Raw genomic sequence first — 27312 nt, forward strand, 5'->3', positions numbered from 1 at the left:
TATGGTAGAGCGAAATTTGCCTTCCATTTAACAAATGAATTCTAAGTAAAAAGTTACAACGCCAATTCATAGACTTTAATTGAAAAAAAAATTAAATTTACATTTTTTCCTTTCAAAAAAACAACCTAGACAAGTGAAAACTCGCATGGTACATCAACCCAAAAAAAGTACCAGATGATTTGCTCTGTCTATACAAATTACTGTTTAAAACTCCCGCGACAAAATTGAATTCAATTTATAATTTGCGAGGCAATAAAATATCAAAGGAGTAGATCATCTAATTTACATAGCACCTCGTTTGGTTGAGAATTTTTAAAGTTATATTTATAAACTGGAATACAACTAGTTATCACTCCATCAATGGCAAGTAACCCACGGAAGTTCCTTTTGAAGGTCAATCAAACACCTGCTGAAACTCAAGCTACCTTTAGACTGCACGCTACAAATATTAACAGAAAAACAAAGGTCAAATTAACAAAGTGAGAACTTTGCATGTAAATGATTTGTAGAGCTACAATAAATAAATGAGTGTAGCTTTACGTTAAGGCTTTAGCCAAAAATTCAAATTTAGGTCAAATTAACTCACTTTTGAAATAATTTCATGTCAGAGCTGGGCTGTGACTTTAAATAAGCAGTAAAACAACAAAAAACTGGCAATTGTTTGTGTAAATCAACATTTAATACGTTTTCTTCATCACGAGTCCGGACAGGCTAAGCAGTGTTTTCTTTTTCATTCTTGTCTTTTTCAGCCGCGACATCTTTATCTTTCTCAGCTGAAGGCACATCTCCGAAAGCACTCGGCGCATCTTTCTTCGCCTCGTCCGATTCCTTATCATTGTCGCCTGCAGCTGAAACAGAAACAACGATACACAGACTACTGTGCAAGTAGCACAGAATGTTCCGACCATTGAAAAATGAAAAATATTTAGAGATAAAAATAAGCCAACAAGACCATTCTAGTTTAAAAAAGGAAAAATCCTGTTTTTCTCGACAGTTTTTTTTGATACGCGCAACAAAACGACAAATAAGACTTTAAAAAAATACCACATTTGATAATCTACGAGGTTTCTATGAAGTAGTTTTCAAGTCGTGAACTTCATTATCTTTTTCACCAGATCATAGGATTTGATTTCAACGTCTATCTTTCACATGACACAGTTTTGATTGACTCTTGCATCATTTTTATTGACATAAAATTCTCTGTAGCTATTCCTACATCGGCAGTTAACTTTTTCAACAAATATTAATACTAATTCAGTGTTAGTTGCATATTATTTAATTAAACCCATTACGGACAACTCAAATGCTCATTCAAAACTTACCCAGTTTATCAGCTCCAACCACTTGATCATTCAGAGTATCCTCGTTATTCTGCGAGTCCTTATCTGGCAGCGAAATACTGTTCGAGATATCTGCTTCTTCGTCCTCCTCGCAGAATGCCTCGTCAACCGCCCCGCCGGTCACCAGTCCCGACGGCACGAACGGTGGCGCTGCGCTGTTGTAGCGGGTGGTTCCGCTTATTGCATAGCTCGAAGGCAGTGTACCGTTGAACACGCCCTTCCACAGTCCATAAGTTTTGCCGACGTTGTGTTGCCAAAGACGCACAGTGCCGTCTTCCGATCCGCTGGCGATAAGTTCTCCGTCCGGCGAGTATCGAACGGCATGAATTGGTCCAAAATGACCTCTGAAAAGACAAAAACTCGAATCACCGGATCACCATTTTGAATTAGCTTTGTCGATCAATCATCTCTAACTACTTCTCGTTGATTAACATCAAACTTAAAAAGTCCAATAAAAACCAGTAGTATTTCGCGGTCTTTTGCTGAATGTTTTGCTAAAATGCCGGATTCAATTTCCCAGGGAACTTTGAAAACCCAAATACGCATACCATTTATGACCACTTTCAAAAATATTTATCAAAATTCGAAAAGTTTAAAAACCAATTTCGTTTATCAACTTTAATAACTTATCGAACCGACTGATTTCGAAGTTCTCGGTGTCGAAGGAGGAGTATTTGTAGAGCTTGTGGTCATCGCAACCCAAAGTGACTATGTTCTCGGTTGGGTGATAATCTCCACTTAGCACTCCTGAATTCACTTTGAAGCTCTTCGACACTGATGTTGTCCGGATGTCCCACTCATCCGCCTGGAGTCCGTGGCACAACAACAGACTGTTCTTGGCAGGGTTGAAGCGCATGTCCTTGATGACGTCAGGAAACGTGTGTGTCGACACAATACTTCCTGAGCAAAAAATGTAGCCGATACAATCAAAAATTTATCGATAATTTTATGTTGAAATCATAAAAATTAACTGAAGATCAATCGAAGGCATTTTTAATAACTTTGGCATATAAAAATTCAACGGTTCGAAGAATCGGACGCTCAAAAATTGTCAAAAATTTTGCCGTCAATTAGAAAAAAAGAAGAATTTAGCTGCAGATTAATTGAACGCTAATGGTTGTTTTTTAATGAAGGGCACAACTTTCGACTGCAAACTCGTCCATCATTTAAAAAAATGCGTATTTTCAAAAGAACTTCAACTAACCAGTTCTAAGATCGGTCAAGGTGAGTCCGCCGTCCTCGCTTGCAACATAAATCTCCCTTTCCGAGGGTCCATAGATCACATGACGCGAACCAACCTCAGGACCCTCAAACTCCTCCGGGCTGGACTGAGTGATGCGATCCAGACGGTACATCAAGATATTTTTGTCCTGGCCGCACGTTATCACCCGGTTTGAATTCTTCGACATCGCAACTGACTTCACGATGCCCCTGAATGCAAATACAAACCTTTCATCCATGGAAAAAAAACAATTAAAATTTTGTTTGAGCCCAACAATGGAAATAATTCATCTTTTTCCGTCTTCATATACTACAAAACATGAGAAAGTCTTGAAACTAAGTAACACACTTTAGCTCAGCTCAAACAAATCAATGCGAAACAAAATGATTGGCATGTATGAAGAGAGCTATAATGTTGTTTAAACCTGTTTCATGGTGCAATCAAAGGTTCTACAAGGTTCGTATGTTCAAAAAAAATGATAATTAGTCCAAGTTTTATTTCAAAAACGTGGGGAACGAAAAAAGCAAAGGCACTTGGTTTGCATTGCTTCTACTGTGGGATGTGCTTTGGATGTTTTGGCAATTTTGATTGATCTCAGTTTAGAATAAGATAGCTGATCAATTGAATCTACTTGTGATCAAGTTGGTGGATTTCGTTTCCATTCAGCAAGTCCCATATCTTCACAGTGTGGTCAGCAGAGGCAGTCACTGCCCGAGTGGCGAGTGAGTTCAGAGCAATGGACCACACTGCCCCCTTGTGCTTCTCCAGGGTCCCGATCCAGTCTCCAGTTGAACCCAGTCGCAACATCGCTCGTCCATCTAAATAAAAAACAAAAACATATTCAATTGCAAATTGTTGGCAAAATCTTTTTCGGTCAACGAATCTGAACGTAGTTTATTAATGTAAAACTGCTCACAAATAATGCCAACAGTTTGTCATTAACTATAAAGATGAAAACAAAACTAGCGTAGCCGGTTGCTGTGCACCAATCACAGATTGTTCCACGAACACCTATCTATCATTGCAAAAATTTGATTAAAAAAAGATTTTCTTAAAAGCGAAATGCTAGATTCATATTGTATAGTATGCTTTTACAATATATAATTATCAACCATTCATGTTTTCAAGTTATGATATTTCATAGTTGAAACTAAAAGCTTTAAGATTCTTCAGTAAAAACTTTTTTTTAAAAAAAAAAAACATTTTTTCGATGGACACCAAATAAACCTGATTGTATCAAAAATCATCAAAATTGCATTTAATTTGGACACTTTTATTGACCACCGATTAGGGCTTTTCTTCCTTTTTCTTCCACCTGGCATCAATTTGATTATGTTAACGAGTAGTTTTATAAGGTATGGGTTGTTAAAATATGTTGACTTGTTCACGATTTCACGTTTTATTGCAATTTAGAACATCAAAAGTCAATTTAAATAGGTCTCTGTAAACGAATTTCAGAACAAACTCAAAGTGGGAGAGAAAAATTACCAAAATATGTTTGACATAGCCCATCTAATCCGTATGCTTACTCTTTTAATAATCTGACCCTGGTGAGCGAAAGTTTTCACAGATTCGAAGCTGAGCTTCGCACCACTTGAGATACAACAAAAAGTTTAAAAAAATCGAAAATCTCAGAAAACTAGATCTATCATAATGAATTAGGCTAGTTTTGAAACAAAACATGCCGACACAATATAATAAGAATCGGAAGATAATTTACCCAGCCGTTACAAAACCGAAAATACCTTGGCAGAAACCCTTAAAGCCGAAAAAAAATCAACAAGACTTAAGACTTGAAAAATTATTAAGTCCCTCTCACACTCAAAAAACAAGGAAAAGTCCAAAAAAAGGAAAAAAAGCTGAACAAAAATTCAAAAAAGTTTTAGACGAATAAGAAGTTATTAAACCCCCTGGCCCTCAAAACACAGACACACAGAGATCCAATTTTTTCGCTCGTCGAAAGACGCAATATGAGGCCGATAAGCCTAATATATAGGCCGAAACTTATTAAGCCGAAAAAAAAAGAAAAAACTGTTGTCATGAAAAACTTAAACTATAATTACTATTAAAATTTTTAGCATTTTTGCAATCCTAAGGTGAGCATAAAAAACATGTTTCCAATACAAAAGATGACAAGATTTTAAAAAATGCAAAAAAAAAACAGCAGAGATAAATTCAAATAGGCGATGTAGTTGGATGGTAAGAACAAAGCGGAAACGTCGCTTTAGGTTTATTTTTTGCCGGCTTAGTTTCCGCTTTGTTTTCACAATCCAGCTACATTGTTCACAGATTTCAGCATGCATGCATGCAGTACACAGCATTCATGCAGTATGTGCGTCTATTTGCCATCATTGGTCCATTACTCCCACTGTGCTTCCTTATAAGTGTTTTTCCATTAAATTCGTATTACAAATGTTTTTAATGATAGTTCTTTGGTATTTTTTGAATTTTCGTCGATTTCGGTTTATTTTTGGTCGGATTAGAAGTCAAAAATTCAAAAAATACCAGAGAAATAATATTTAAAAAAATGAAATGCGAGTTTATTGGAAAACACTAATAAGGGCGCACAGTGGGAGATAGACCAGTGATGGCAAATAGACGCACATACTGCATGAAAGTTGTAAACTGCATGCATGCTGAAATCTGTAAACAAATTTGTTAATGGGAAAAGTCTAGAACCCGATTCCAAAACCCTTGTTTATCGCAAGAGTAACAATTAAAAACAAGTAAAAAAGGATCAATTGAGCGATCCCCCCATTTTCGCATGGGTGGGGGATCGCTCAATAGGTACTTGTATGCTGTCTGCATGCAATCGGTAAGCATGTTTACAACCAATTGAATTTAGTTCAATTATTTAAAGCAGATGCCAGATTATCCAACGCTATTTAAAACAGATGCCAGATTATCCAACGCAGGTACTTGTATGCTGTCTGTATGCAATCGGTAAGCATGTTTACCACCAATTAAATTTAGTTCAATTATTTAAAGCAGATGCCAGATTATCCAACGCTTGTGGAACACCAAATTCACATCATAACTTAAACATTAGTCTGAGAGTAAAAAAAATGACCCAATTAATCCTATATTCAGCCGGCTATTTTTCTGTTATAAATGAAAAGTGTGCAATTACTTCGTTTTTAAATTTCCGAAGGGAATAATTTAGGTCTTTAAATACCAAGTTCAGCCCTGGTAACTTGCTTTCTTCCAGGCAATGATCGCCCAAACAAAAAATGAAAAACAAAGAAAACTAGATTTTTTTTTCAAGTTTTTTCTCGACACTAATAAAAACAAACTTCAATCAATCGATTGTCTGCATGCTAACTACACACCAACTCCCTTCTCGCGTTGATTTGATAAAGCCCTAGTTTTGGGCCGTTTTGACTGGGGGAGAAACCTCAAATGTTCCTTACGGGGAAGATCGCTCAATTAATCCGTAAAAAACAGGAGACGGAGGAGAGCTCCGATGTGTTTTGAAACTAAAAAGACTGCTCACTTACCTTTGCACGCACTGGCCAAGAAGTATCCGTCAGCCGTGACGTCACTGAATGCCAAATAGGTCACAGGTCGAGTGTGACCTCTACAGGTCAAAGCAGTCTGCCTCAAATCGTTTAAAGAAGCCATTGCTGTTGGATCTGAAAATTGCAAAGACATTTATCCGCATCTTAGCTTTATATAACAAGGAGGCAATATAAGAAGTTTTCACCTCATACTTAACAACTGCTTTCGTTCAGGACTTGATATAGTGACGCTTTCGGGTCCCATTAATTACGAACTTCTTTTCCGTTCTGCTTCCTATCACTTTTTGATTAATTCTTAGAGCACTAAAGACCTAGGTAGTTTTTAAAGGACTTTTTGGACTTTATTCCCTCACAATTAACAAAATAAATAGTACCATAACACCACAGCAAGGTTTTTGTTTTATGGGGAGGGGGCGCTATTGTGAAACATTGAGTATCGAAAATTACCTGCGAATTTCGAGTGCTAAGAATAAAAAAATAAGTAGAGAACCAAAAAAACTGCGTTTGGTGAGAGAATAGTAAATTGTTCATTGTTGACTTACTTTCTTCACTGTTTGGATTCTTAGCCCTGGACTCGATGCCCGAATCTAGTTCAGCGCGACTTAAATTTTGAGTGCACGAGTTAGAACGGCTACTGGTAGACATGTCTTCAAAGCAAATCGAAGGTGTTCTTACAAATATTTCCTGATTCAAAGAGTTAGTTGACAATGCGCTCATTCTCTGCTAGCAATCACAATGACTTCTAGAGCTTTCCATTGTACTATGAGGTTAAGTTAAAGTCAATGCATCAACCGTTAATTTGACTAATCTTTATTCAAAATCAGAAAGAATATGAACAATCATGTATATTTCCTGAATAATCATGCATAAACACTTTTCCTGAACTAAAATCCAAACTGCTAGATACGTGCGCTGTTTTTTAATTTCGAAGTATTTATCTCGGAAGACCAAAAAACAAGGTCGCAAAATTCGGACTATATTATAATCTAGAGACAGAAGAATTACCCAACAAAATCAATTTATGACAAACCAAAAAAAACTGGTACTTGGGATCAAAGAGAAAATTTGAAAAGGGCTATCCGCCAAATTTGACTATCCACCAAATTTTTTCTCAAACCAGAGTCTCAGTCGATAGCCTCACACTAGCCAATTCTGCTAAAAACCTTCGAAACATCTATACTAAAACAATCGCTGAAGACTACCCAATTTCTAGAAAAGGCAACTTCTACAAAAATCAGCAATGCACACACAGAAAAAGAAAAACGGAAAATAAATGAGAATCACCAAGCAATCTTGTTGTGGCTCTTAAATTCAAATGGAGAGCGGATACAATCAAGGAAACAAGATCATGATCAGCTCACTCAGCCAGAGCAAAAACAGAGCTTGTTACGATTTAACCACTAGCAGATTTAACCAAACACAAAATTTAATCAGACAATCTGTTTTTGAAGTTGTAAAGTTCTAGTTAATTCAGTGACTGAAGAGCCATAAAAACTGTAGAAGTTCAATAACTGCAAACTACTGTTTGCACTAGTTTTGCCGGTTATTTACAAACATAATCGATGTGTTCACTTAAAGGCAAAAATCATCTTCTGCTAAGATGCTTGTTACTTCAAACATTTCCAAAATATTTTATTGTCCTGACTATTGAACTTACGTTATCAGATGATTGATACTGCGATGGAACATTTTCTACAGCTTCTATAGTTTTCTACGACGTTTTTTCTATGCACGGTTCAGTTGCAGGAAGCTTCATACCTTCCGGTTACGCTCTGTTTTACGAAAAAAAAAAGGAATCAACGTGACGTAGCCTCTTCAATCATTTAAATGTGAGCTTTTGAAACACATTACCATGAATTTCGAAGTGCGAAACTCAATATCTAAGCGCTCAAATTAAGTTTTTTTTCATATAAGTCAGTAGTCAAGCAAAACTCGCAATCACAACAGTGATAATAAGTTAAGCCAGCTGATTCAAAGGCTTCCCGAAAAAACATTTCGGCCCAAAAGACGTCCCCCTCTTGTGTTGGAACTTAGTGACATTTAGTACAAATGTCAGGAATTTGAACTTTGAATAAATGCTGAAGGCGTTAGTTGAGCTGTGATGAATTAGATAAATTGTCATACGATTGATGTTTGTACTATTTGTTCGCTTATTTTGAGATTACTGTATAACGACACAAGATCCTACCACCAACATCAAGACCAGCAAGACCAGTTGGTTGGTTTTGCAATAAATTTATAGAACTAATTATTATGTTTTTGTCATCTTAACACCAAGGGGACCCCAGCACGAGCCTAATATGCATCTGAAGAGATTAAAGTCTAAGTGACATATTACTAATAGAGGCTAGCCTTAATAAGCTTTCCGACATGGTGATAGGAGTGGGATATCCGACTCCTAGGTCTAATAAGCTATCCGACATGGCGATAGGACAAGCTGGGGATGTCACGAATTCGCGCAACAGTTTCTATTCACGAGAGATCTTGTTTTTGAACGATGGAAATTCAAAAATCTGTGAGAAAAATTTGTATCTGCACTGGAAAAACCCAAAAGATGAAAAGTTGCTCGAAGGATTTATTCAGTAGTTGCTCGAAGGATGAGTGACCGGAACACGTAGCAGGCGAATAACTTTGGAAATGCGAATTACTTATTGATCGAAATCATGGACGCTTAGAACGAACAGTTATTTATATACGAATTTTTGTTTGGGTTTGGTTTCTATAGATATGGCAATTCATTTCTAATTCCGTGGGCGAATCAAAATCTCCGCTGTTCGAGGATTAACGAAAAGTATTGAGAAAAACGATGAACCAGTTAATGTATGTAGAATTGTCCTTATCAGTTGTTACTAGATGAACATGTTAACGAGAAGATCTGAGATTTTGAACACTGAAGCGTGAAAATGAAGTGATGCGCATTTTCTATGGAGACTCTGGAATACCTTAAAGCAAGAAGCGGGAAAGTTTCTTAAAGTGTGGTAGTGTGACATTTAGTACAAATGTCAGGAATTTGAACTTTGAATAAATGCTGAAGGCGTATAGTTGAACTGTGATGAATTAGATAAATTGTCATACGATTAAGGTTTGTTCTATTTGTTCGCTTATTTTGAGGTTACTGTATAACGACACAAAATCATACCTCCAACATCAAGAACAGTTGGCTGGTTTTGCAATAGGTTTATAGAACTAATAATTATGTTTTTGTCATCTTAACACCAAGGGGACCCCAGCACGAGCCTAATATGCATCTGAAGAGATTAAAGTCTAAGTGAGATATTTCTAATAGAGGTTAGCCTTAATAAACTTCTTTACGGTAAAGCATCAGAAGGAAGCAAATCGATATTCAATTACTCCGAGGAAACAAAAAGACTTACTCCAAGGACGACAGAAACCAACATTTGTCCATCCCCACATCAACAACGATGTAGAAAGGTGGACCAGCAATTTCGCAAAAAAAGTAAAGAGCGAGCACCTTTCCTTTCCAAAGCTCATCAAAAAGTTCAACGACGAAAAAAGCCAAAACTTTGCTAGACAAAATTGCGCAGGACCAAGTAGGCGCCCCGAAAAAAAATTATTACACAAACTCGACAAAATTTTACTCAATATGAGTAGGTCATATCAAACCAACGATATAACTGGAGAGGATTTAATTTTGATAATCAATTTAAAAATTACATTTATTTTAGTTTTTAAATTTATTCAGCATTACCAAGCATTGAAAATTTTCTTGGAATCAACAAAATTCATGCAAAGCGATGGTTCAAAAAACTGCTAATAACTGATAAATGACAGATAATTCTCTGGCCGAAACTTGCTTGCAAAACTACAATCTTTAATTAAATTGCTGAGCACACTGAGAAATTCGAAAAGTCAACTGGATTTTAATGTTTTGAAATGGCAGTTTTACTTCCTGATTACGCGTAAAACTCTTCCTCAATTAAAAAACCAAATCTCGCGACCAATTTTGAACAGGGATAACAGGCTACTACGCGCAGGGTCAAATATTTCGACCTAAGTTATTTTTTTAAAAAAATTAAAAAACGACGGTATCATACTAGGACAACGATGGAAAACCTTAATTTGACCAAATTTACCAATGATGTAAAATTCAACAGTCAGTAATATTGTATTCAAGACAGCATCATACGGGAAAAACCTCAATTTTGCCCACAAAACAATCCTCAAACATCTCAACACAATCACGGAATCTGTATTCTTATGAAGAAATTCATACAGCCTCAAACCCTAATCGACTTACGAAACCTTAGTAGCTAACTAAGCAACCAAGATTGACACATTCGATTTTACGGTTCATTAATCTGGCAATCAACTGTTTATTAACTTTCTAGCTGAAACTATTGAAAAAAAACTAAGCCGAAGCACATCGACAAAGCTTAACTATCAAGAAACAAACTGTCAAGAAAACAACATAATAATCCACCAAATCTATGCCAATAGAATACAAGAAACATCTACCCATGCTATAATCCACATAATTCCACTAGTTGCAAGAAAGCTGACTTTTACCTCGTAGAAACGCTGAATGAAATTCTAAATTCTACGAAAACCAGGATAATCATAAACCTGATATATGTTCCGATATGCTACTCAACTCGCATGCGAGTAAGTATTCAATAAAAACAGAAAATGGTGCTTTCATCTCGAAAACAATCACAAGACGATCAAATTAATTAGAAAAAGTTCATCAGAATCGACTATTAAAAAACGGAAAATCATTGCAAACCAGTAAAAGCAATAGATGGACAACCTTAATTGGCGCAAATATGCAAATAAAGTCAACAAGCTAGCGTACATGGAAAAAAAAGAGCCGTTACCGAACAAGTTGAAAAATCGGATGATAATTTGGCATTTAAAGATATGCTTTTTGCTCCGGCAGAAAAAACAAACTTAATGCGCAACCTTTCAATGAAAAAAAATCAGATCACACCATACAGGGGCGGGTCAAAGATTTAAAAAGAGCCGACATTTTTAGGTCGACCAAAAAGAATAAAAATTAGTATTTACAGGTGCCTAACCCGACTTCAGAAAAATTTAAAGGACTGTTAGCCAAACAAGGATGTCTTAAAATAGTAACAAAGGGGGGGACCCCTTGGGTGGCAAGGGGGTCGAATCCCTGAATGGGGGTATTGACGCCCCTCTAAATCCGCTACTGCAGCATATCTTCCATCAACAATTTGAGCGGCCATAAAAACACAAGGAACTGCTAATCCCTCAGGACGAGGATAACGAATGGTATCCCGATATGCTTATTCATATTGAAGAGAAGTACCACGAGGGGCTTCGTTTTGAAGAGCAATCTAACGGAAGCACCATAAGAAGAACAAAAAAGCAGTTAACTGAAAACTCGGCAACGAACAGTTTTTATTGGAATTGGCACGGGTCTTCATACCTCTAAACAACAATCAACGGTTCAGTCCCATTAACATAATCAACACTTGAAGAAAAAACGTCAATCATGATCACTGAATTTAAGAAAAAAAAAGTTAACTAATTGGATTTTTTCCAAGCAAGATAAAGCATCGGGTAGAAATTTTTTGTTGCAAAACCTTATCGAACAACAAAGTGGAGTACTCGAGTGTTTTTATGGAAACCCATAAAAGCGAAAAAGAGGCTAGCTATACGGAGGCGACGCGGAGCTTCCCAACACTTGCTACATAGAACTCTATGAAACGAATAAGACCCCCTGACGACCCAAAGGGTCCCCCTCTGTACTATTTTTAAATATCTATTTTTGGCGAGATACCCTAAAATTTTTCTAAAGGCGCCAATATATACTAATTTTTGACGGGGGAGCGCGCCGAAAAAAAAGAACTCAATTTTTTGACCAAATTTTCCAAAAAGAACCTAAAAACGCCTTTTTGGCCTCTTTCTTGAAAAACGTGCCTGCGGCGCAGAAAATTTGATCAAAATGGAGGGTATCTAAAATGATTTGAGAGAGCTCAGAAAATCAATTTGGTCGACCTAAAAAAGTCAAAAATTTCCGAAATTTTTATTCGCCTCCCTCAAGAAAATCCTAGATCCGCCCCTGCTGCCAGATATACTTAACACGTATACACAAGCAAAGATTGACTTCGGAAGAACTGTTTTACACTTTATACTTTTGACTTTTCCAAAGAAGCCTCGGCTCATTCACGAAGCTACTTATAGATAGAAAACACTCATTTGAAAAGTTCAACAGTCCAAAAAAATATTAAAATTCATAAATTTGTTTGTAACACAGGCGACGCGGCGCCTCGCATCCTTTGCGATACAAGGCAAGCATAGAACTGCAAGCTAGGAAACAGAAAATGAGATGAAATTTTTTTTAAACAAAAACTTCAAAAAGAACAATAGTCGAGAAACAGAAACACTAGCATTAAACAAGCTTTTGGTATCGTTTACCGAGCGGTCACTAGGCCGGTAAAACTGAAAGACGCCAATTGAGCGCAAACCAAAAAATAGACACATTGAAATGGTGTCATAAAAAACGTTGAGCGATCAAATTCTAAAATTTGGAACTTTTATACCACACTCGCATTGAGTTATTTAGGAAAAAATCCATTTTTGCTCTGAAAACGACACAAAACTCATTGGACTAGGCAGATTGAAAGAAAAAACGAAAAAATCTCAAAATTCGAGTTGGTAAATTGACAAAAAAAGAACGGATGTCAATAATAGTACGAATTGTTTAAATCAAAACCCTTATGCTTTAAAATCAAGCTTTCAAAACATAAACGGATAAACAGAAGTCCTACTATTCCATTTTTTCGGAACAGAACTCATTTTCAAATTGGAAAAATCCGACGGGGATTTGAGCTACAGACTTAAGGTAGCAAAGGCAACGGCGTTACTTCTAGAACAATGGAAAGGATCCTAAGCAAACAAATTTAAGCAGACACAAGGGAGTCAGCAAATATGATTTTTCAAAACTTTTGACCAAATGAAAGATCTCTCATGCACGAGGAACTAGACTGTAACCAAGACGGAACTCTGGAGGCTCAGAGCAATAAAATGAAGGCCAACGACCGTTCTCTGAATCTCGAATGTCTTTTTCTCCGCGCAGCAGCTTCCCGAATGACTATCAACCGTATCTCACTCAGTTCCTAACTGAAGACAATAGTTCACTACTGGGAGATGAAAATGCGCATTCCTCTCTTAGGAATTACAACATTCCTGAAGATGCCAGAGGTGGTATTTTTACTGATGAAATCATCAATTCAAGTTTTACCCTATTAAACTCTTCAAGCCAAACCAGACTTCCTTACGACAATACAAATTCATCGTCATTGTCGCCGGACGTATCTTAAGCAAACCCGTCGCTTCAACTGTTTCGGATTTTGCAGACTCTTTTAACCTTGGGATCAGATCGTCTTCCTATTTTAATCCAACTTCCTTTGAAAGATGAAATCCCTTCTTATAAGAAAGACCTAAATGAATTTTAAAAAGCCAGCTGGCCAAACTTTAGCAAAGAAATCCAACAGGTACTGGAATCAACAGGTACTGGAATCACTGCCCCTGCCCCACGATGGAACCACAGCGGAAAAACAAATAGGCGATACAATTTTAGCGACCGCTCGTCACCACATTTCCGTCAGACGGCATCTATTGTTTTTAGCTGCTTTCCCTCCAGAAGCTTAATCGCTGGCAGCAGAGAGGGATCAATTTCGACTAAAAGAGCCTTTTAACCCAAAAATAATTTTCCTAAACGCTGAAATTCAGAAGTAAATACACTTTTAACTTCTCCCTAGCTTATCAGGTAATTCCCCGCGTCTGGAAAAACTAAGCTGTTCCACTACCCAAACATAGCAAATATTTTAAATCATCAGAACCTTATCGTCCAGTATCGATTATCAGTCCAGCAGTTAAAATTTATCCCAAATTTTATCCCTAAGCCCTAATCCAGCCTAAACTTGCCGCTTACCTACCAAAAGCCCCCCAACAACACGGTTTCAGATCTTTCCACTCAAATACATCAGCCCTGTCAAGTATTTTTTGTATTAGATGGTTTTAACCAAAAAAGACACCCAAAACGAACAGTACTTGCTATTCTCAACCTGTCAAAAGCCTCCGATATGGTATGCCACTGAACTTTAGTCAAACTGCTGCACAGCTCTAGTTTACCTGAAGTGATAGTCAGATGGTGGCTCTCAAATTACCTCAGCGGTCACCAAGCCAGGACCCTTCAGAAATGAACCAACGACAACTAGGATTGTTAGTACAACTAGGGTTCCTTAAGGTTCAGCACTTCCCCCTCTTTTTTGTCTTTTACAAAAATGATGCTACTGTAAGGCCTTTCGAAGTAGAAAATCAAACTTATGCGGATGATTTTCACCCTTTTGTACAATCAAGGAATATCGTCGAGGCATCCGGTATTTCAACAAACTACTACAAGCACCATAATTACAACAAGCACCATAAACTTCTATCCACCCAAATTTTTCTGATCTCGTATCTTACTTCTATCACCATTATTTCTATTATGGGTTCCCCTCCCCTCTCAGACAAATCTAAAATAAAGGAGAACTCGACAAAATTACTTCTGATAGAAGGAATTTTACCACTTCTTACGATATAACCGACCGAAGCAACTTCGTTTTTACTAATTTTAAACCCCTTTCACATCCAAACCACGTACTAAATGCAATCAATGACGCGCCCACTCCCAAATTCTGCCCCTGATATTTCCCCGACTGAGGAACTGTCCCCGTTCAACAGGGATCACGTTAGGACAGCTCAGATCCTGTTACTCACCCTTTTTAAATACCCTCCCTTCTTAAAAGAATAGAACTCAATGTCCCCCGAATTGTCAATCTCTCCCATACTACCTTCCGCCTCTTTAACTGTCCCCAATAGACCCAATAACAACCCGATTGAACTGACCCCAATAGACCAATGGCTACGGCCGCCAGCCGAAGTAGCTATGTCCTTAGACTCGTGTCAAGCTCGCATGACGCGCCCCCTGTGGGCAACTAACAACAACAACTGTAAAAGTATTATTGTTTGTTCATTTAACCTTTGATCTTTACTGATCGTTGACCTTTAAGTTGTTAATTTATACACCTGCCAAAAGCGCAACGGCTTTTGGTAGACTCGGAATTGGCCACTATCTTTTATGATACGTAACAAATAAACCGAAACCAATTCAATCTTTTAAACCTCTCTTACTTTAGTTAGCATCACCGTCTTTTATTTAGTCTTAATAAAAGCCTACAGTTTTTAGTAGGAATCTTAATCATCCGTAATCTTAATCTATTCTTAGTTTAAGTACACTCTTAAAAAACTACGAGTGGTATCCTAATTTTTTAACATGGCGCAGTCTAACGAATCGAATCTACGTGGATTAGAGATTTTTTGGAACAACTCATCAAACGAAAATCAACATGACTGGGAAAGGTGGGCGGAAAAGTTTCAATTGACAATTATTGCGAAAGACTCCGTAGACATCGAAGATGTAATTAACCCACCGATAAGAAACGAACTAACTTACCCTACGGCAAAACCACCGGACTCATCCGAGGATCAGGCCCGTCGGGCCGAAAAAGAGGAACATCACAGAGTAGCAGTACAAAATTATAACGAAGAATTAAGAAGGAGAAGGGCGGAAGATAACGCCAAATTTAACGGACTTCAAATCGGAGACATTGACAAGAAGCTAAAATCACAGTTATACCTAGCACTCGGAAAAGAAGGACAGAAATGCTTCTCTCATAAAAATCCTGGCAAAAGAATTCTGGATATCAATTTCGCAGAATTTTGGGAACTATTAAAAACTACTTTCACGATCACTACAAACCTAACATACGAAAGGTTTAAATTTTTTGGCCGAAGACAGAAAGAACATGAGTCCTTAGAAAAATTCCATGAAATTCTTTCAGAACTAGCAAAAAATTGTAAACTGGGGGAACTCGAGTCAGAACTAGTAAGAGACATTTTCATCACAAACATGAGAAATGTCGAGATCCAAAAGAAACTATGTATAGAATACTTGACCCCAGAAAACGTACTATCTTACGTATTAGTTCACGAAAAAGGTACTAAAATCCATCAACAGTATCTAAAATTCCCAACTTACAACCCAGGACCAAGACCACAATACGTGAAGAACGAACCAACCCTAAATATTGTCGAAAACAACAAATGCCGCAATTGCGGTCAGCAATTCAAAAAAGGACACCTATCCACATGCCCGGCTAGAGATAGAAACTGCAATACGTGAGGACGGAAAGGACATTTTGCCAAACACTGTAGGAGTTCAGCAAAAACACAAACTAACATCGTCGATCAGAATCGTGTACCCCAAGAAAACGAAAATATCCGGACCAACCCGCAGGAAAATCCCGAATTTGAGGTTAACTTAGACGACTTCCTAGTTCTAGCCGTTGACACAGATAATCAAATAAATGCAGTAGAAGACAAAATAGAGCGTGGAGTGAGAACAGTATTTAATCACGAAGGATTAGAATTGAAAAAGACACTAAAAGTATCTCTGGGAAATTTCAACCCTTACTACACCGAGATTCAAATTGACTCCGCAAGTCCAGTTTCCTTCATGAAAAAAGACCTACTACACGAATTGAAGATACGAGATAGATTTTTAAAGCTAGAACCTGTGGACGAAATAACAAAGAAAGCATACCAGGGCTTCGGGAGTACGATCAATATCATTGGAAGAGTTCGAGTGAAAATCCGATCGAAAGGATGGGAGGCTAATGACCAAAAACTTTTTATCACTGAAGGGGCTGAAAGAAATCCACTAGGAAACGACATCTTACCGAATTTGGGCATTGTAGTATTTCAGAAACAACCTCCACCCAACGGGTTAAAGTCATGGGAAGACAAGAAAGTATCACCCATTGGGATAAACGTCAATCAAATAAAATTCGCATCGGACAACCAACAGGATCATAACCAAGAAACACCATCTCAAAGTGAGTTTAAATTATACATATCAAAGCACTTTTCAGACCTCATAAAAAGAACTGGTAGATCAAAAAACTACGTAGTTAATACTTATTTTAACGAACCGATAAAACCGATACAGGTGAAAGGGAAACGTATCCCGATCCATCTTCTCCCCAAAGTCAAACTATGCATCGACCAATTATTAAGAGACGGACACATCGAAAAACTATCTAGATGCTCTGAAGATTGTTTTATTTCCCCCATCGTGATTACAGCAAAAAGGGACGGATCAATCAAACTAGCATTGAACTCAAAATTACTAAACAAACAGATATTTCGCAATAGATATCAAATGCCGAATCTATTTGAACTAATTGACAACGTAGCAGTTACTATTAGCGGCCACGGTCAAAGAAACATCTGGTTTTCATCGATAGATTTAAAATACGCCTACAGCCAAATACCGCTTTCTAAAAAGGCAAGTAATCAGTGTAATTTTAACATTGTGGGGGGAGAAGTAACGGGTTCATACCGTTTTAAAACCGGATTCTACGGACTAGGCGATATGCCTAATGAATTTCAACGAATAATGGACCGTTTGACGGAAAAACTACCAAATACCCATTGTTATCTTGACGACATCCTAATCGCCACCGTGGCTAGCGAGGAAGAACATAAAAAGCTAGTCATTAATGTGTTAAAAACGCTAGATGACGAGGGACTAGCCATAAAATGGGAAAAATGCACATTTTTAACCCACAACATAGAATGGTTGGGATTCAGAATGGACGCAAAAGGGACGACACCATTAATACATAAATCTGACGCAATTAGAAATCTAAAAGAACCAAACTGCATCAAAGATATCAGATCATTAATGGGATCGATCAACCAATTTAATAAGTTCATACCAAACCTAGCGTCCCTATCAACACCGTTCAGAGAACTTATGCAAAAAAATAAACCATTTAAGTGGTCCTCAGTACATACGGAAGCGTTTGAAAAAATCAAGATCGAAATTTGTAATACGGTGACGAACCACCATTTCGATGTAAAACTGAACACTCGGGTGAAATGCGATGCCTCACATTTAGGATTGGGCGCGTCCATCGAACAAGACTATCGGGGGAATTGGAAGACCGTAGCGTTCGCTAGCAGATTTTTGAATATTGCCGAATTAAAATACAGCACTAATGAACTCGAACTACTGGGATTAGTGTGGGCACTAGATCATTTCAAAAATTATCTACTGGGTAAACAATTCTCAATTTTAACAGACCACAAAGCCCTAATAGGAGCACTGAAAGACGATAAATACATTAAAACGGCCCAATCACGTCTCACCCGTTGGGCGGATAAACTTTTACCGTTCGACTTTACTGTAGAACATTTACCCGGTAAAGATATGGGATTTGTTGATTATATATCCCGACACCCATCGGGTGAACCCGTACCAGTTTCTCTGGATGACGAAAAGTTTGTTATCGCTTCAGTAAATCAGATTAGTACGCTCCTAGGTTTTGATCATCTAATGCCAAAAAATTCGTGGGCGCAAATAAGAAATAAATTCTCTCAACAATTCTTAGCACATGACGTCACTTCCTGCAATACGATTGGCCAGTCAACAGATCATATGACCAGTCAAGAAATAGAACGTGAGAAACGAATTGCTAATGCCGCCGAAACTTTCCAAGCGATAGCTAACTATTCAAATATTGCAGTGTGTCAAAATTCTCACTCGCGAACAGAACAGTGTGACTCATCCTGCAAATTAAACGATTTTTTTACGAATTTTAACATCTTGAAAGAAATGGCAGAACAAATTGAATTTAACCAACAAAAAGAACTTACTATTAAAGAAAACACGGACGTTTTAACACCAACTACTAGTAACCCGTCGGATAACCCCGAGAAAAGATCACCTAGTAAAAAGAAAACAGTTAACATATTCCCTTTCTCTTGGCGGGAAAAATTTGATTCAAAAGTTATGTCTCTCTTATCAAAACAAGATCTAGTTCTGAAAAAGATAATCAAAGCAATCGAGGAAGACCGAAAACAGGATATTCTACAACTGGGAAACTACTACAAATCATATTTAAATAATTTACATGTCAGTGGAGGATGTCTTTATCTTGACAACCGATTAGTAATCCCAGCATGCCTAAGATCGACTATGCTCAACAGACTACACGAAGCTCACCCCGGCCAGTTCGCAATGAAAAGTCTGGCAACTCAATACATCTGGTGGCCGAAAATTTACCGTGAAATCCAAGTCCACGGCGAGAACTGTATTGAGTGCGTGAAAGCAGGTAAAAACTTGAAACCTCTTATAAAACACAATACCCTAGGGGAACTCCCAATGGTCGAAGAGCCAAAGCAAGAAATGGAATTAGACTTCGCCGGTCCGTTACCTTTAGTATGGGGAACAAAAAAATACATATTGGTGTGTGTTGACAGATTTTCAAAATTCCCATCAGCTCAAATAACATCCAGCACATCGGCCAAATCTATCATAAACTTCCTTAGTAAATACATTGCTTTACACGGGATACCTAGAACCATTAGAACAGATCAAGGATCTGGTTTTATCTCCAAGGAAGTTAGAGAATTCTGCCACGATCACAACATAAAGGTGATATTTAGCCCAGTGGGTGATCATAGAGCTACCGGACTAGTGGAACGTCTAATCAGGACCATTAAGGAAAGACTCTTGGTTATGGCACAAGAACGTCCAAAACCTTCACTAGAATCTGCACTCCTGAAAATAATAAAATGCTTAAGAACAGTAACCCAGCAGTCGCTTAACTCCTTTCGAAGCACATTTTGGTAGATCCCCTAACACCATCTGGCATAATTTGGTCAAATCACCCTCTTCGAATAACCTTGATTGGAATAAAACTTTGTTATGTCTAGATAAGGGCAAAAAACTAATGAGCCGAGAGCGAAGACACGACTGGGACGCCCCCGACGATATGGAAGATGGAGATGTTGATGAAAACTCATCATCCTCGGAGGATATCTCAAATGCTGTGAGATATGTACCAACCAGTGCTGGACCCCCAGTAAAAGTGCTCTCTCGGTCAGAAAAAAGAGATGCCTTGGGCATAAAGGACTCAATTCTGAACAACCCGTCGGGTAAGACCATTGTTTATCGAAAAATCCAAGATAGAACGAAAAATGAACCATGCTATAGAGTACTCAAGGACGAAATCGTAAGGGAATCAGATCACACTGTGACTTTAAAAAATGGTAAAATAATACGTAAATTTGATTTAGCCATTAAAAGACAGTGCACCCAGAAGAAACCAAGTCCAAGAAAACGAGACCAACTGGTTAGATTTTATGCGACTAAAGGATTGAGGAAAACTGCAAAACCACCAAGAAATGTCGGATTTAAAAGCTCAAGAACAACCCAAAAGAAAAGAAATCTTCAGTGGAAATTCGAAGAGCTTGATATTGCGAGACGAAACGCGGCCATGAACAGCTCGAGGGAAACTCTTCTTAGAGAGGAAGAAGACCAGAGAAAGAGACTGAGAACCCCGATAGGCCTCGAAAGTGACCAAGAATCAAGCCCGTCGGGCAAAGCCGACCTTCATAAAAGTCGTTTAAATGAACCCGGAGTGATGATCGAACCACATGAAGAGATTTCAGACGACAATGCTAGCGACTTAATTTCACTAAAAGACCTCAAGGATAAAACATTACTCGAAGCTACAAAATCAGACGAACACCTAATCTTCGAACGAACAGATCCTAAGCTAGAAATATCAGACCACGTTGATCAGAAGGTCGATTTAGATCCGATTCCTTTGATCGACTTGGATTCTGGCGATAATGAAAGAGACTCACAAGCGATCCCACAGTTGATTCTCTTGTACATTATGGAGGAGGCCAATAAAGCGAGTCAAAAAATGCCGTTTCTTCCAGAGAATCCCGGAGGAGAGTTTTCCAAGTCTACTGAAGAACCAATCGCCATGGCGGGGACGGAATCCAAACAAATACACTCTGACCGTACCACGAAAACACAGAAATTGTCCGGTACCGCTAAAAGAAAGGCGTCATCACCAATGAAATCACCACCCTCGAAAAAATTGTCAGAAATTTTTACACGTCAGAACACCAGACCTATGCGGACTAGGCAGCCTCCCAAGATGCTAGGTGAGAGAGTGTTTACCAGTGTAGTTGATTTAACTGATGAAGATCGTGATGCTCCAGAATTTGGTTCACCTAGTTTAGTCCCAGCATGCTCAACGTTAGAAGCAACTACCGTAGAAATGGAAAGCCATCATGTCGACCTAGTAGACCTGACAACATTAACACCACCTTCATCATCGCGTCCTACTATAGTTCACTTGCGGGAAGAAAACTATGCGTACCCAAGTGACCCGAAGCCCTCGAAAACAGATGATCAAAAGACTCCCGAAAAGAAAGTCAAATTTAGTCCTGATGTCTGTTCCACGAAATTTAACCCATCGGGCCTATCTTATAAAACCTCAACTTCTACATTTGTCCCCATTGTACCTGACCCAGACTGGCTGAACACCTCTTCTATCATTTCGGCGATAAACTCCTTGGACGTCCAATGACGCTGGAGGAGTTAAGGAGATGGACAATAAACAAGGCAGCAAATCGGGAAACTAATTAGATGTAGGAGCTCCAATCCAGATGTTATCATAAACGTTCATGAACTCTCAAAAAACTTCTTTACAAAACTTTTAGTACCTTTAGTATCTGTTTATTGCCGAATGCTATTAACATTCCATTGCCATAGAGTCATACAAACTTTCAGTGCTGTCATATTAAGCCAATAAGTTGATTGGTCACACTTATAACCTTGCTTTAGCCATATAATTTCGCCGAAATGTCGGTAAAATTCTTTTCACCCATTGGGCGCTACCACCGGATAACCATTAGATTTATCCATCCTAGTATTACCCACTTATTTTGACTATTCTAAGGATAACTCCCTGCCTACCTTACTGCTCAATTTACCCTGGTGCTATTCCAGTTTCTTGCTCGCCCATAGTAACCAGTCTATATTTATTTCACCCGACGAAAACATACTATTCGATCTAAGGTGCTTTGTTTTTGAATTTTTGTTATTGCTGAAGAACATGCTTTCCGGCCCACCGGGCCCGTTCATCGGTCTTTTCCGTACCATACACCCGCTCTTTCGACCTGACAACCGTGTAATTTTACTTAGTATACAATACGCTTTCTTGGCCCTCGGTGCTTTACCAAGTCTGTGTTCCTACTGTTCTAGATCCACTCTCGGGGGTCCTAGACAATGCGCCTACTTAGTCATTCATTCTAGCGCTTAATTACTTTTGTTTTGTTCTCCTCTTGTGAGGCGAAAGGGATAGATTATAGATAAATTTTCGCGGGGAATGTAAAAATATTATTGTTTGTTCATTTAACCTTTGATCTTTACTGATCGTTGACCTTTAAGTTGTAAAATTATACACCTGCCAAAAGCGCAACGGCTTTTGGTAGACTCGGAATTGGCCACTATCTTTTATGATACGTAACAAATAAACCGAAACCAATTCAATCTTTTAAACCTCTCTTACTTTAGTTAGCATCACCGTCTTTTATTTAGTCTTAAATAAAAGCCTACAGTTTTTAGTAGGAATCTTAATCATCTGTAATCTTAATCTATTCTTAGTTTAAGTACACTCTTATACAACTACGAGTGGTATCCTAATTTTTTAACAACAACCAAATGGGAAGGAGGCAGGAAATTAAGCTTCAATAACAACGCAAGTTCACCTTTTAACAGTTTAAGCCAACATCAATAAGCAGACACAGAATAATCCAAAAAATTGAAGGTGAAGACCAACTTTTTTCTCTAGCCCAAACGGGAAGGGCCCTGGTAAATGTCAAAGTTCAATAATAAAGCAAATCAATTTCTTAGAGATTTGTAGTTCCCGATTACAGGACGCTTGCTCTCTGCTCTCGCAAGCGTAATGAGAATTTATAACTGACAGCAAGTTAGGACAGAAACCACTAATTAATAACTTGATTATGATTAAGAGCAATATTAAATGACAGAACAAACGTTTACTGAAAAAATATTCGCAAAACATCAAACTCAATTGCTAGCACCATTAGAAACATTCAAAATAGTAGGAATAGTCGAAACTTCAAAAACTTTTTGCTTTGGAAGCTAAGCCACAAAAAAGAGACACGATAGTACGAACACTTAGTTTTTTCAAAGCTTAAATTTTTTGAGTTTGCTAAAACAAACACGATCTACACAGACGCGTACCTCAGATCTTTGCTTGACGTCCCAAGCATGGACGCTACCTATGTTTATAATATTCATGTGTCAATTTATTCCATAGAGGCGAAGAGAAGCTTTTCATCAGAAGCGAAGCGAAAATGACACGGAAATACAAAATCGAGAAATGGAAAAAATTAAAATCAGCAAAAACAGAAAAACAGTCAAGAAACAGTGAAGCATCATAAAATTTGTTTTTAGGTTTTACCGAGCGGCCACTAAGCCGACAATACGCCTATTCAGACGCAAACAAAAAAAATAAAATAAGAAATTGTTGTCATAAAAAATATAGGGCAATTAAGTTTTAAGCTTTAACTTTGCAAAATAAATTATCTGAATTCAAAAAATCAACCATTTTTGTCCTTGAAGCAATACAAATTAAGGTAAGTAAGCCGATAGAACAAGCCGATCAAATAAAAAAGTACACATTTTCATACACACTGGAAAAAAAACAAAGTCCGGCCGGGACTCAAACCCAGACCTTGGGGTGCAAAGGCAACCGCGTTACCTTTAGAATTAGTGAGAAATTGTTCCAAAGCTGCTAGGGTTCACTGACAAAACAATTTCAATTTCTTACAGATTTTGCAAAAAAAATTCTTGCAGGGGAAAAACGTCTACTGGAAAACCGTTTCGCAATTTCATGAATCATCAACCAGCGCTATCCATACGGATTATTTTAAAAGGCCCCCTCCCCCCTCTTCTTCGCAAAACCCTAGATCTGCAACTGAACCATCGACTGAAATTTGCTCGCACGGTAAATAATTTTTTCACGATCCCTATATGGTGTAAAATCAACTCAGTTCACTTTATCTTGAAACTCATTTAGCGGGGAAAAAACTACCGAATCCTGAAATCATCACCGCTGAAACGAAACCTCTTGGTGCACGCAAGATCAAACTTCGAAAAATAGGGGTAATAGTAATTCACATTCTGGATCACATGTAATACGCATAATTACTTCAAACAGCTTAAGTTTGGCAATTACTAAATTCATTTAATAATCTAATTTTCTTGCAGTATAAATAAAAAAATTGTTTCAGTGTAGAACTGAACAGACTGTCATTCTTTTTAGACTCCGTCTAAGCTTCTGCTTCGTAATTTGGAGCTACAACATCCGGAAAATTACCACCCGAAGCCCCTTCAGGGGCTCCAGATTGCACGTTCTGTTCATTAGATACAGCTGGCTGTATATTTTGACTCTCAAAATAACTCGGCGGCTGAGTTCCTCCTGCACCATGGCTGGGAGGATTGTCCATATTAGGATAACCCGCATTATGACCTCCTGGGTACGAAGGGTTTTGTGGGTAGGGCGCGTAGGTCCCACCTGCTGGTTGAGAAGGGTAGGGCGAATATGCCCCACCTGCTGGTTGAGAAGGGTAGGGCGAATATGCCCCAACTGCTGGTTGAGAAGGGTAGGGCGGATATGCCCCAACTGTTGGTTGAGAAGGGTGTGGCGGATAGGCCCCAGCCGCTGGTTGCGTGGGGTACGGTGCACTACTTGCACCTGTTGGGTAGGGTGGATTAGGAGGGTAAACGGGAGAGGGTGTCTTTGCCTGATTCTGTCCACAATTTGTCGTTTGTAATTGGCCCGTAGCTTCGGGAGCAGTTATGACCCTTCCTGTCTGACCATGACGACCTTGTCTTACACAGCAAAAATATATTGCAACCCCACAGCTTGCACAACATCCACAGCAGATAAAGATTAAAACAACCATGCCAGTAAGGCTCTCTGCTGCTGCAGCAGCAGCAACATAGTCGTAGTCATTAGAGCCAGGATTAGAGCCAGGACCGCTTAAACCAGAAGCTGAAACTTCTGCTACCGCCAGCAAGATAAGGAACAGAGGTAACCAGGACATACCTGAAACAAATAACTATAGTTTAATCTGAAAAAAGCTCGGTCGATGAACATGATTACATCTTAGGGATGAGAAGTTTTTAAGAAGGGAACGATTAAAATGGGCCCTTCCGTCATGCGACAGTCCGTGCACAGATTGGATAGGGCAAGGATAGTTTTCAGTTAATGGTTCGGGATGCGCCCAAAACGAGGAAAACAATCACAACAACGATGTGGACTCGCGGATCGCTGTACTCATCCGTGAGGAACTACACGGGTGCAATGCGACTCGTGCAGGGTGTGGCTCTCTCCACACGGCCTGCGTTGGTTTTCACTTTGGATTTTTAATGCGATTCGTGTCAACAACCAATGTGAGACATTCCCAAAATCCCCCAGGTGGCACCCCAGTCTCCCGACATCCCATGAAGGGTTTGAAAAATTCGAAGGTTTTTGCTTCATTTACTTTATTCAACGATGCCGAGGAAAAGTTTATAAGTTCGTACGTAAAGCTGCACGAGTCAAATTTGCTATGACTCTGAACAAAATGTTAACGGACATTTTAGCAGATCCGAGTGCCAAAGAAGCCTGGGCCAAGCTTTTTCTTTGCCTATTTCTGCTTGAAAGCTCCAAATAGATCGCAAGGCTCTCGGCAAAACGACAACTTATACGACTAGTGCAAGGCAGGGGCTCCGTAAAAATAATGGTAGTGGAATAATTTTTGATAAATAATTTATTTCGACTAATTTAAAATAAAAATTATGTATTTTTCGAGAACTTTTAGGGAAATTATTTATTTCTCGCGTATGGAATATTACAATAATTCCAGAAATTATTTTATCTAAGGTTCACTGCGAACAACGCGTCACATCATTACGTCATTCTTTGTCGTGACCAACCAAATGCAAGCTGCTGCGAAAATCCTTCCACTTTACTTTCTCGCAGTGTTGTTTACCTTTCAGTTCTGCATGTGCACACAGTGTTGGCATGAATAAGCACGTTGTTAAATATTACTTCACGCATGTGGAAGGTTAGAACTGGAAATGCAGATGTGGGCGAAATCGAAAATTCCACTGTGCCATTATATTTTTTTCATTTTGGAATAATTTAATTATGGCCATTATTTTTTTTTTCTGAGAAATAAAAATTATTTAGGGATTCCAAAAAGTTAGGGAAATAATTTAGGGGCTAGTAGCCATATAATGGAAATAAATTTTACGGAGCCCCTGGTGCAAGGGCAAATAGCTACTTTCGAAGAAAAATTCACTTTCTCGTACTTTGCAGACGGCAGTCAACAACAACGCACCCAACACACTGAAAGATAAGGCAATGCTTATCGTTGATAAACTCAGCAAAGGGGACGGAAGAGGAGCGGTTCGCATATCCTCTTCTGACGAAAGTTAGCATCATCTTCCCTAGAGTCATTCAACGCACAAAAACCTTGATTTTGGGGAGAAAAGTAACTTTTCAAAAATTTGAATAGCCTATTATGGTAACTTCCCAAATGGCATAATTCCCAAATGGCATAAAAATGGAAACTTTTCCCAACTGGCATAAATTTCAAGTTGTCATTGTAATTTAAACGTTTTCTATCAATTTCTAACTCTAACATTTTGTCAGGAACGAAAGCATGTGAACAAGATTTGGAATTAATTGCTTCAAAACAAATTTAAGCAACAGGTTTGTCGAAAAAAATTGACCACAAGAAGCTTATTAATAACCGCAAGCTTATGCTTCTTGCTTTTGATATTAAGTTCTACAAGTTTTTCACGATAAAATGTCAATCAACATTTGAATTGACAGTTTGACTAATTTTCTCACATTGTTCACGAAAAAATTGTTCTCGATTTTTCCAAAGCAACTGTTGCATGAAATTTATGACATTTGGGAAATATTTCATTTTATGCCATTTGGGAATTATGCCATTTGAGACGTAATCGCCTATTATGCTCAAGTTTCTCGCGACAACTGAAAATACTTAAAGAAAACAATCAGAAGAAGCGAGGTATAATCGCGGGCTAGTAGGCGAAATATACTAGTGTAAAATTGCTGTCCGCACTCTTACCACGAATCAAGCGCAAGTTGTGACATTCGACCAGTATGAATGAAAATGCAGTTTCGCATTCGAATTTCTATCCACCAGAAAAAGAACAGCTAAAATGGAAGATTGATGGCTAACAGATTAGAGACGTTATTTGAACAATTAGACAATCGGGAAG

General features: G+C 38.3%; 3 protein-coding genes across 3 annotated transcripts in view; 1 reads left to right on the top strand and 2 right to left on the bottom strand.

Moving 5' to 3' along the window:
- LOC134842921 (slender lobes-like protein) overlaps positions 1-27312 on the top strand; it is a 305507-nt gene that overhangs the window by 13534 nt on the left and 264661 nt on the right. The gene's annotated exons all lie outside the window — the stretch shown is intronic.
- On the bottom strand, positions 219-6190 carry LOC134841308 (serine-threonine kinase receptor-associated protein-like). Its single transcript, XM_063857203.1, has 6 exons — positions 6060-6190; positions 3194-3380; positions 2545-2771; positions 1976-2240; positions 1323-1684; positions 219-848 (listed from the first exon to the last, which is right to left on the bottom strand). Exons 1-6 carry the CDS (start codon positions 6181-6183, stop codon positions 712-714), a joined length of 1302 nt encoding a protein of 433 aa, XP_063713273.1. The 5' UTR covers positions 6184-6190; the 3' UTR covers positions 219-711.
- On the bottom strand, positions 24342-26082 carry LOC134841556 (trithorax group protein osa-like). The gene is made up of 2 exons (XM_063857587.1): positions 26049-26082; positions 24342-25120 (listed from the first exon to the last, which is right to left on the bottom strand). Exons 1-2 carry the CDS (start codon positions 26080-26082, stop codon positions 24342-24344), a joined length of 813 nt encoding a protein of 270 aa, XP_063713657.1.

The sequence above is a fragment of the Symsagittifera roscoffensis genome, chromosome 3 (genome assembly GCF_963678635.1).
Source record: "Symsagittifera roscoffensis chromosome 3, txSymRosc1.1, whole genome shotgun sequence".
In the NCBI taxonomy this organism is placed as follows: domain Eukaryota; kingdom Metazoa; phylum Xenacoelomorpha; order Acoela; family Convolutidae; genus Symsagittifera; species Symsagittifera roscoffensis.

Bases quoted from the DNA above. Each gene is read 5' to 3' on its own strand.
- LOC134841308 (XM_063857203.1), bottom strand. From the start codon at position 6,183: ATGGCTTCTTTAAACGATTTGAGGCAGACTGCTTTGACCTGTAGAGGT. The intron at 3,381-6,059 runs GTAAGTGAGCAG...TTTTTTATTTAG, and splicing joins CTTGGCCAGTGCGTGCAAAG to ATGGACGAGCGATGTTGCGA. The intron at 849-1,322 runs GTAAGTTTTGAA...TTTCTGTTTCAG, and splicing joins GGTTGGAGCTGATAAACTGG to CTGCAGGCGACAATGATAAG.
- LOC134841556 (XM_063857587.1), bottom strand. From the start codon at position 26,082: ATGCCAACACTGTGTGCACATGCAGAACTGAAAG. The intron at 25,121-26,048 runs GTAAACAACACT...TATTTGTTTCAG, and splicing joins TGCACATGCAGAACTGAAAG to GTATGTCCTGGTTACCTCTG.